Source organism: Gavialis gangeticus, unplaced genomic scaffold, assembly GCF_001723915.1.
Source record: "Gavialis gangeticus isolate Ggan-Ray unplaced genomic scaffold, GavGan_comp1, whole genome shotgun sequence".
In the NCBI taxonomy this organism is placed as follows: domain Eukaryota; kingdom Metazoa; phylum Chordata; order Crocodylia; family Gavialidae; genus Gavialis; species Gavialis gangeticus.
The window spans coordinates 13,945,550-13,956,987 of NW_017729014.1; the positions used below are offsets into that span (position 1 = coordinate 13,945,550).

Below are 11,438 nucleotides of genomic sequence, written 5' to 3' on the forward strand. Positions count from 1 at the left end.
TCTGAAATCTTCATTCATGGAGTCCTTTATCAGATGCTCCATTATTTTGCCTGGGGCTGGTGTCAGGCTGGCCAATCTATAGATATAATTTTAAATATTGGCATGAGGGAAGCTGTCTCCCAGTCCTGTAGGACTTCTCCAGTGTAGTACTGCACATCAGCATTAGTGGTTCCAAGAGCTCTTCAGCCAGCTCTTTTCATACTCTTGGATGCAAGTTATATCAGGACCTGTTTAGTTGAAAATGTCTAGCTTTACACATAGACTTTTAGCATCTTCCCAAGTTGCTGCTGGAATGGAAAGTATTTTATCATGTGATAGGACTGCATCTTCTGCTTTTTCCTCAGTGGTAGATCAGAAATATTTATTCAGCACTGCTAACTTTTTGGAATTATTATTGACACTTCTACCATTTCCATCTAGTCATGGACCAGTGCCACTATTAGGATTCCTTATATACCTAATATACCTCCCACGTGCAGTCATGCATTTCTGCAGGCCATTCATTTCCCTTTGTAGCCTTTTGCTTCCCTCATCAATTTTTGGCCACCCTTTGTTGCTTCTGTTTCATAAGGAACGTTACCAATTTTCCCCATTCATTCGCTGGTTTAGCTACCTTCACTTCCCCTGTAAGCCAGGGTGCTTTTTTTTTAGCCAGTGCAAACTTCTTTCTCAGTTGTCCTTGTCTGAGCATTTAGTAAGACATTGTGGAACAGTTCCTCATTCCCGTTAAGTTCTTTTCTCCCAGCTGATTTGGCTCAAAACTTGTTTTCAGTGGAAGAAGCCGGCCCTTTTGAAGATGTGAGGTCCATCGATTGCTGGCTTGGACTTTATTCTGTTTGCATATAACACATGTCAGCAAGTCATGGTTGCTTCATACACCTTTTTAATTCTGTGATCATTTCCTCTTTGGCTCTCCAGATGAGGTCCAAGCTAGAATTTCCCCAGGCTGGAGGCACCACATTTTGAGTCTGAAGATACGACTGTTTGAAGCACTTCTGTGAACGCAGTGGGTTTTGCCAGCAGAGACACTATTAAGAAAAATAAATGCAGATCTGAACACAGGCACCGAACCCTTTCCATTGTGCTCTCGAGGCCCAATCCTGAAATATTGCCTCCAGCCAGCCTCAGTGGCTTTTGTGGTGCTCAGCAGAGATCTGCCTAGGGATCAGATGTCAACTGTGAGTTGTAAATTCTTCGTTGTGCAGAATCCTCCTTGTCTAGGAGTGATTACAATCCCCTGCCAAATTCCTCTGCCCTCCTCCGCAGCCTGAGTTGGGAAGATCACAGGTACTTCCAAACACTCTGGTTCACCTGAAACATCCCTCCCATTTCCATAGCAAAGCTCTCCGCTACCAGCCCTGTGCGGGGGTGGAGAGGGGAAGGGAGAGGGAGGCAGGGAACCCAGTAACAGCCTTTGGCCAAAAGTCTGTTTGCTCACAGATCACACCCACAAGAGTCACTGCAGACGGAAGTGGGGAATGTCTGCATGACATGCTCACAAACTTCCCTGGCTCCACACTCTCTCGCTCAGTTTCTGCCTAGCGCTCTCCCTCCCAGCTGCTCCTGGATTATCCCAGTTGCTCTCAATATGGGGAACATAACTTGTGTTCCCCAGGCACCTGGGAGATTCAGACACTCGTTCAGACGCTCGTTCAGCAGGAAACCTTCGCTAAAGAAAGAGTAAGTATGCTCGCTTTTACTTAGGACTGGGTTTAAAGCCTTGCTGCTGCTTTCCCCCTTTGCGGTGCACCAGCAGAGACTGGGCTAGTAACCCAGCCTGTCTCAGGACACCCAGGGGCTGCTTTCGGGCTTAGCAAATATGAATTCTGCCTGGTTTTGCATGAGGCTGGACAGCTGTGAACAAGAGCAAGGTAGGGCAAGGGCCAGAGTGGGAATTCTGGAGGGCGAGCGGCTGCATATTGTTGCCTCCCCTATGCAACAGTGATTTATACCATTTTATTTTAGAAATGAAAACTCCATGGCACTTGTGGGGGACAGTGAAACAGCTGCCCTTCCTTTTCCCCGAGATTTTTTTATTTGTCGCTTCTTAAGACCTCCGGCACCGACTCATCAGCGGATAAGAATGTCAGTGACTGCAGGCACCAGCATCAGAGCTGGTTTAGAGGGGAACGCTCCAAATCCAGGCAGCTTGAATTACTGGATGCATGCTGTGCTTTTTTGTTTAACCCCTAAAGGGAAACCATTCCAGATGCATCCCCTTGAGGGACTTTTGCTGCTGATTTCCCTGCAAGGTGCCCTGACATGAGGGTGATGGGCAACAGCATAAAACCCAAATGAGGGCAGTGCCAATCCGAGTCTGCAGCCTGCGCTTACCAAATATTGCCCACCTCTGCAGTCATGCCAGCTCGTTCAGTCCCCCTGGCATTGTCTGTGCTGCTGCTTGCTCGAGAAGTGGAATCTGCAAAGGGCTCTGCCCCAAATGTGAGCTCTGGGCTGCAGCTGGGGTGTTAGCTTTGTCAAGCGCTGCAATTTCTCTCCCCATCGCTGTCTGAAGATGCAAATGGCAATGCTGTGAGAGCAGGGACATGAATCGCCCCCGCTCTGGGATGCTGTCCCCCAACCCCTGTTGGTCTGCTGCGGCCTGCTTTCCCTCTCCTTCATACCAGTGTAGAGCAGGTAACAGCATTCAGGGGAGTTGCTTAGGACTACCACAGATATAAATGAGAGGAGAATTTAGACCCACCAGAGCTGGCCACAAGCTTACAGTAGAAAGGTTGAACCATGCCAGGTGTCAAGTACCTTCCCCTCCCCCTGACATCCCTGGGTTATGTTGCCTTCACTATGGGGTCTCCACTCCAGCCCCTTGCAGGTGACAGTTTGGTCCTCAGAGCGTTCATGCTGCCATTTGGCTAGAAGAGCTAAAACAGCTCACGAGTCCCTGCTCGATGCATGTTAGATCATTGCCACCATGCGTGTTCACAGCTGTGTTTGTGATGCAGGTACTAAGCAGGTAGGACGGAGGTTTTGAAGGATGACATAGGGCTGGCACAAAGAGGAAAATAAAAGTGGGTGGGTATGGGTCTGGGTGAGCCCTTGGGGGATCCACCCCTCCCCACCCTGAAGGCTGTTGGAAGGCCATCCCCACTAGATCTATCTGCAAGCTGCCCCCTCTGTTATCTGCACAGCGCTGGAGATAAACTCTTGAGCATTTAGTTATGCAAAGGTAAGTACACAACACAAAGAAAAGCCAACAAGTGCTGCAGAGAAGCAATTAACATTCTTGCAAGCTGATTATAGACATTTATTGGGGAAGGATGCAGGATGGCCAACTCTCGCTTTCCCCTTGATTTCTGAGGAATTTGCTCCCTGCTAGCTTTGATCTCAGTGTTTTATTTCTTTGTAGACAAGAGAGCAAGAAAAAACTGAGCAGCTTCTTTGGCATTGAATCAGGACAGGAGAGAGAGATCACCACAGACAAAATACTGCAGTATATTCCAGGCAAGGCAAGTACCGACACATCCAGTCCTCATGTTCTCGGGAAGGTGTTCTGGCCCGCTGTAGGGCTTACCTATGCGTGGGAACCTGTGTACGCAAGGCGGATAAGGGTTTCTGTGTGAGGGGGACCAAACGCACAGATGGCTTCAGTCCCAGCTCCTGGGGGTTGCCTGCTCTGGGATTCTGGTGCAGCCACCTCTGCGTGGGGACTGGGAAGCCTTGCCATCAACCTGACCCATCTGGAATAGGGGTGTGGGGCTGGGAGCGAGGGAGGCAGGCCGGCTGGGAATGTATTGCTCTTCCTTTGCTGCTCTTGTTTCTGGGCAGAGCAAGAACAGGGGGAAAATTATAGAGAACACACAAAAGAGAGGATGATTCATTCCCACGCTGGAATGAGAGGCAGCACCCAGGCCATTAGCAATAAGCCTGGGGAAGGTGAGAAGCAGAAGGAAGTCTGTCCTTGGCATGCCACCCAGCCCTGTTTCCTTAGCTTCCGAGCCCTGGCGTGTTTGTGTTATGACAGCATCCTGAGGCCCCACAACGATGTCTCCCCATTGCAGGGGGGCTCCTATGAGAGCTAGTCCCTGACCCCATAGAGCTGAGTGTGTCAAAAGGCAGGACAGGCCCAGGGCAGGGAAAACGGAGCTGCAGGGGAAACGGTCTCTCCCCTCACGCCGCACAGCAGGTCAGAAGAAATGTTGGGAACAAAAGTGAGGACTCGCAGGCTCCAGGCCAGACCTCTGCTAGACAGGTGCATTGTAATGAGGTGGTGCAGGGAATCATAGGTGCAAGGTAGGGAGAGGCACAGGGGGGCATGTGCCTCCCCCAACATGACCGTCCCCACTGCTGACACCGCCTGCGGGTACTCGCCAACTCCATCCCCGCTGGTGGTGGCTTCTGCGGGTGCCCCCCCCGAGTCAAGAGGCACCAGTTGTCTATGCAGGGGATGCAAATCCCTGTCTGTCCCAGGCCCTCCACTGGCCTTCAATGGGTTCTGGGCAGAGCAGCATGAAGCCCTGGGCAACCCCAGGCAGGGGTGGAGAGCTGAATCTCCCCACCCACAAACACTTGGCTGCTTTGGCACTTCCCAGCAAAGAGCTCTTTTGCATGGCCCGGTCCTTTCTCATCCAGCGGAGCTCTTTATATCCAGAGTGATTTTCCCCTTTAATCGTGGGGGAGTTGCATCACCTTGCATTGTGGGGTCCTGGAGGCTAGGGCTCTTGGGCAATGGACAGTCTTTCATAGGACAGGGAGGCCCTATGGAAGACCTTCCCAGTGCTGGATCATGTGGCCTTGGGCAATTCACATGTGCCATATCAGTCAGATCAGCATTGGGAAGTGGCCTGAGCTGTACAGATGAACAGCCCCAGAGAAGGGCTCAGTGCTATGACTAAGCTGCCCATTGTTTGTAAATGAGATTAACAGGCAGGCAGCAGGAATTAACAAAGGAGATAGTTCCTGGGAGAGTTCCCAAAGACAGCAGGATCAGGGCTGAAGTTTGGATACCTCTGACTTCCATGGTGCTTCCTCCAAGGAGTCAAGAAGAATAATAGCCATGCTAGCAGATGGGAAAAATGCAGCTCGCAAATGGTGCCAGATGCCAGGCCAACAGTGTGTGTGTAAATGCACTGGCCAAATGATTGCTCTTGGTACTCTCTGTGTAGCCACAGTGCCCAAAGGCCCCAGGCCTGGCCCAGGACCCCACAGTGCAAAGTGATGCACAACGGCAGAACAAAGTCCTGTTCCCTGCCCCAAGCACCGCTGGGTGGCTGATCCACACAGTTGAGCTGCCCGCTCCCAGCCGGTAACACCTTAGCATCTGCTAATGCCAGGCCTTGGATGCAAAGAGAGACAAAGAGCCAGAAGAAGGGTCACACACACATTATTCACCCAGGAGGTACCAGGACAACATGGGACCACTTGCTTTATATTTTTTGCAATTCCATGTCTTGGGTCAAATCAGTTCCAAATTCTGTCGATTTAGTAGAGGTCAGTTGTTCAAGTCTGCGTGGCGCTACCACCAGCAAGCATCCTCTTTCCCGGACTCTTCAGCCTGGGACTTCAGATACTCCCAAATCCATGGCAGGCATCCGAAGTACAAGCCCCAAGGGCATGAGGCCTTGGAGTTCAGTTGCCCCCTAGTCTCACTTGCCCGTGGCCAAAAGGCCGAAGGAGCAAGGTAGACAGAAAGCCTGAGAACAATCCCCCATCACCATAAATTGTGTAGCTGAGCCCCTCCCACTGGATAGCATTTGTAGACTCTTGCAGGGGTCAGCCTGTCTGCGGTGCAATGGGCAGGTCTCCCCCCTCCACTACACCAGGTCATTCAAGGCTCAGAAGAAGGGGATCTCCCCTGTTGGGTCAGTAAAACCATCTGGGCCAGAAACTTTGATCGTGGCATCTCCCCTGCTGTGGAACTCCTTCCTGAGAGGGAAGTACCTTGGGCCTTGGGGCTTGGAGATCAAATACCGTGCTCTGCTACAGACCTCTCGTGTGACCTCGAGTGAGTCATTCAGCCCAGATCCTCACTGGTGTGTAGGCACCTTGCTTCTCCTTAGTGGCCTACATACCTGTGAGGATCTGGGCCTGTCAAAGACTGGGTGATGCTCAGATGTGGCACCACTGGGGCGGCTGGCACGTCGGTGTCATGGACGCTATAAGCTCCGAGTCAGGTTTCTTTCACCTCCGTGCCCGTGAGCTCCACTGCAGGTGGGAGGTAACGCAGGAGCTGGAATGAGTGACTTTTCTCCACGCCAGGGACATGTGAGAGTCCTGCCCCAAGGCCCCTTGCTTACAAAACAGACTCCTCGGTGCTTTGCTGTTGATTTCCTCCATCCTGGGGCCGCAGGGACTGTACTTCCCATCCCAGTTATCCCGGAGTCAAAACAAGAGGGAGGGGGAAGGGGAGGGGGGGATGATCAAGGAGCCAATCCTTTCCCTTGCTCCTTCTATTATTAAACAGCAGCATCCAGCCCCCCTGGGCACAGCACTTGCAAGGGTGACATCCTTCGTGATTCAGGGGCAAGTCACTGATGTTCCACCAAGGACGTGGAGGGGCGGAGGGAGGTTACCTAGTAACTCACCCTACCTGTTGGATGAGACAAGGGCGATAGAGAGATTGAACATGTCAGAGCACTTGCACTGCAAGACCTGCCAAGCTGCATGAGGAACTAGGTTTCATTCTCTCTGGGATGCATCGGGCTGGACGGAAATGCCGAGTTAATCAGGGAGGGGGTGTAGGCTGCCACCCCTGGATCAGTCCAGGGGAAATAACAGCTAGCTGATGAGAATGACAAAAGGGTGGCAACGCCTAAAACCTGGGCTAAAATATATTCCCATGGGTCCAGGCTGAGCATCACCCACGCGACAGGGAGGTGCAATACTCGCCTACCCCTGTGATGGTGGAAGAACCTAACTGGAGTAGGCGAGGAATTGGTTCTCACTCATCCCAGCTCTCACGCTCACTCCCTGTGAGGTTTTGCCCAAGTGACCTTGAGCCTGAGATTCGCAGGGATCTGCACGGAAAACAGGCCTCTTTGGGCCCGCTCATTGTCCTTTGTCACCCGGTGCAAAACAGTTCATGTGCTACCAGATCAGAATGGGAGTGTTTGGCACCGAAGCAAAATAAGAGCCTCAGCAGCTAGGCAATGACAAATGTAACCCCATGCATCAATTCTAGGGTGGACATCATAGAGGACAGTCCCATTGTCCTTGGTCCTCTATTGATATGAAACTCGACGTCTTTATGTCCTCTATTTTTCTCTTCAAGAGAAGAGAAAAATAGAGGACATAAAGGCGTCGGGTTTTGTATCAATAGAGGACCGAGTAGCAGAAAACCAGAATGTCCTCTATGATGGCCATCCTAATCGACTCCCTTATTGGTAACATAGGGAAAGCCTTGCCTCCTTCCCAGAGGTGGTGATTAGCTGCTTCACACCGGCCTAGTGGTGAAGGCTTATCAGCGACTTGTGAGCACTTTGGACGTGAAAATTCGAAGCAGTGTTAATTATCCTCTATACCCTGAGCTGTAGGAACTGGTTCCCCTCCCTCACCTAATATATGTTAGAGTACCGTGTGTGGGATCTATGCTGGAGGTTTTAAAGGGTGCTAGGGTGTGTTAAAGAAAAACACCTTTTATCCTGCACCAGCCATGTTTAACCCCAAGTTGCTGAATTACATTGATAACAAGCATCGGAAGGTAGAACATGGCTCAGATAGAAGACGCACATTTTTTTGGGAAAAAATATATTTCTCTCTCTATATGTAGTTATATACATATACATCTTTGAGCAAAAGCTGGTCTTCACACACCTTACACCACATTTAAAGCTCACACAACCGTTACAATAAATGCAGTCATGGCCCCGTGCACCCGTCCGCACTCTGCAGCCCTTTCCCTAACAGGCACATGCTGTGGTCCTGCTAGCTGTGACACCTGGGAGTGGAAGAGGGGCAGTGTCCTTGTCACTTATGTCCTGATGGCCTCTGATTACATCTGGGTATGGCAGCTGCTACAAAAAATGGTGCTGGCCCTGGGTGGGGGTCTCTTCAATTGGACAGAGTCTGCTCAGGGGCTACCTGAGGTTCCCTTTGATATGTGATCTGTATGGCTGGTCCTGAGGGTTGTCCCCAGCCATATCCGCCCCTGTGACTGCTGCACCTTGTGCTTCTTGGTTACTGTGTAGGAAGCAGTCTGCCCACTATTTGTCCCCCCTTCTGGGCATGGTGTTAATGATGGGCAATAGAGATGGAAAGTGGTGTCTAGAAGGGCCGGGGGTCTAGAGCTGGGAATTATGGGACTGCTGCTGGCAGACCTCTTGGACTTGCCACCTGCAGTTCTGAACTCAGTGCACAGGGGGTGGGTTACGGAGAAGCTCAGGCTTTGGCTGTGAAGGTCAGCCGAGCTTCTGGGGTCAGGCTGGACTGCTCTCAGGGGGGTCCAACTTAGAGGCTTCAGTATCGGGGTAGGCAATTGGCTGTGCCAAATTTTGTCAGCTGTTTCAATTCAACACTTTTTCGACTCATTTTGAGCTTGAAACAGCAAAATCGAATCAAAACGAAGGGCTTCAAAACAGTCTCGAAACCAAACAAGCTAGTCAAAACGTTTTGAAATTTTCAAAACATTTCGAGTTTCGAAGCAGCCAGCAGTGAGGTGGTGGGAGACAGGGGAGAACCAGGGCTGCGCCACCCAGCTGCGGGAAGCCGATCACAGCATAGGCCTGGGCTCAGTTCCCCTCCCCAGCGCTGCGATCGGGCTGGGGAAAGGAACTGAGCCCGATCGCTCAGTTCCCCTCCCCAGCGCTAGATGGGGTGGGGGCAGGAAGTCAGCCCAGCTGGGCTGAGTTCCCATCCCCAGCGCTACGATCGTCGAAACAGTGTCGAAACAGCCTCACTGTTTCAACAAGGCAAAACGGAACAGCTGTTTCTCCTTGAAATAAAATTAGAAACAAAACGCTGTCCCGTCCAAACCTCAAAACTCAAGTTGAAACAGAACAGTGCCATTTCGCACAGCTCTAGTAGGCAACCCCCTGCATGGGTGCCAGAGCATGGCATGCAAAGGCATTTTGCTTGGCATGCACACCTAGGGCAGATGGTGGGGAAGGGGCCAGGGCTGTGCTGCCACAACAAGTATGAGGCCCCTTGCAGCTCCCCCGCCATCCGCCCCTAGCATACCAACATCTTACAAGTCAAGGTTGCGGGTGTTTTGGGCACTCTGCCCAAAAACAGTGCTGACCTCTGGATAGATGTTCAACAGCTTTGGGTAGTTAGTAGCTAGGTCAGCATGTAGTAGCCATGTAGACATACCTTGGTCACCTCAATGCCAGCAGGTGCCTAGTCCTGCTTTGAGACACCAGAGTTGGCTGTAGCTTTGGGCCTTGGTCTTCGATGAAGTTAGACCCTTCTGGGTGCTCTAACTTTCCCAACCATGCTCACAGCTCCCGTTGGGCAGGCGTTCAGCTGCTAGGAATGACTGGAACGTGGTAAACCCTTGGCCATGCCTCTGTGCCTGGGAATGACCTCAGGAGGCTCATTACTCCAAGGGCTGCAGAGAGGGGTGCATATAGTGAGCTGTACCAGCTCCTTGCTATGCAAGGAAGATTGTTCTATGCCAGGCCAATTTTTCAGTGGCTTCACAGGTGCCCCCCGGTGCCACTGGGCTGGAAGCATGAGGCAGCCACCAACTATGCTGAGGGAAGATGGAGCGGATAGGATGGTGGCTAAACCTCCAGTTCTCAGGCAGCTTCTCTGCTAGCCAGGACAAGCCTCTGTGGCTGGGTTTGCATTGGGTCAGATGCTTCCCCTCTCAGGAAATGGCATTCTCTCTCTCACACCTGGGTAGCCGATTGTGAATTGATGAGAAAGGCCTGACGGAGTGACAAAGAGGTTTTGTTCCCTACACAGAGGGAGGATTCCTGAGCTGTGACTAGCCAGCCTCCTTCCCTAGAGACAGGGACAAAGGGATCATAGAAATTGCAGATGGACACATGAGATTGGGTTCAAGCCAGTCTGCCACCCTCCCTCTGTGGTCAGGACGGGATGTCTTGTGGTTCTTTGTGCAGTCTGAACTTAGGTGCCCCGTAGAGAACCTGTACCGTCTCAGTTGGCTGCTGCGATGGCTTATTTGTACTCTCGTAGCTCCCAGTTGAGATGAAAGCTCTCTCTCTGGAGCACTGAGAGGCCTTGGGTCTGCTCCTGCCTTTGCCACAGGCCTGCTGGCTAACCTTAGGCAAGTCACTTCCTGTCTCAGTTTCCCCATCCGTACAACAGGGATAGGGGGACTGACCTTCATTATAAAGCACTTTGAGATCCACAGCTGAGAAGTGCTGTACAAGTGTTAGGGATCGTTACCATCCTTATCGGCTCGGCAGCGCTACGCTGGCTAGCACTACGGAAGAAAGAGTCTCGGGGGTCATCATTGACCACAAGATGAACATGAGCCTGCAATGTGATGCTGCGGCTGCCCTTTGGGCGGGGGGCTGGACTCAATGATCTTCCAAGGTCCCTTCCAGCCCTAATGTCTATGAAATCTATGAAACCATGCTAGATGCTGTATAAACACCCTGCACGCGTCTTCACTGGTGAGTTAACACAGAGTATATCGTTGGAGAGTTCCTGTTAACTCAACCACCACCCACCCACACAAATGTCTGGTTTGTACATAACACTGGTGATACCACAACTTCCCTGGCACCGCTCAGATGCAAACAGCAGATCTGAGATAAGTTTCCCTCTAGAGCCACAGACTTGAGCTATCTAAAGGGCAGACAGAACCGTAGCATGATTTGGTTGTATCTGTATTCAGACTGGCATGGCTTGGCTGTCGCTGAACCAGTGCGCTCGAGTCAGGCCTCGATCACATCTGAACTGGCACTGGAGCTCGGGTGCGATCAGCATCAGGGCACTGTTTGGATTTAAGGAAACTGGATTCTTTTCTGGTGCTTTTGTGAGGTTTTAAACCTACTCTGCAGAGAGCCTGCCAGACCAGCCCTTCTCACAAAGCCAGGCCTTTCCGAGGTGTTACTTATTTAGTTTTGATCTTATGCAAACTCCTCACCAAATGGACACAGAACAATTCAGAAGAGAGTGTGAAACTGGACTGGAGCAGCCTGTCTTCCCCTGCTCCCAGCCAGGTGCAGTCTGATCACTGGTCATGTGAGTGAGACCCCTTGAAAGGTCCCCAGGCTGCAGCTTCCCAACAGACAGAAATCCCACGCTTAACCCTTGGCTGAAACCTGCACCAGCAGGGAAGTGCTGCCAAAATTTCATAGATTTCATAGATTTCTAGGGTCAGAAGGGACCTATTAGATCATTGAGTCTGACCCCCTGCTCTGGGTAGGAAAGAGCGCTGGGGTCAAGTGACCCCGGCTAGGAAATTAGACCCCTTTGGATGGTGATCTAGCCCAGATCCTGAAGGAATGGATCCTGGGCTGTGATTCTGACTTAGATCCAGAGGATTGGATGGGGGCTGCAGTTTTAGCTGG

At 51.4% G+C, this 11,438-nt stretch overlaps 1 protein-coding gene across 1 annotated transcript in view; it reads left to right on the forward strand.

Annotated features, from left to right (window-relative positions):
• The first annotated feature begins 1,446 nt into the window (after nt 1–1,446).
• PLEKHN1 (pleckstrin homology domain containing N1) overlaps nt 1,447–11,438 on the forward strand; it is a 39,981-nt gene continuing 29,989 nt past the window's right edge. Inside the window, exons 1-2 of the mRNA XM_019511794.1 lie at nt 1,447–1,680; nt 3,365–3,464. Of these exons, the coding sequence (XP_019367339.1) occupies nt 1,487–1,680; nt 3,365–3,464 (294 nt within the window). The 5' untranslated portion in view covers nt 1,447–1,486. The remainder of the gene's footprint in view (nt 1,681–3,364; nt 3,465–11,438) is intronic.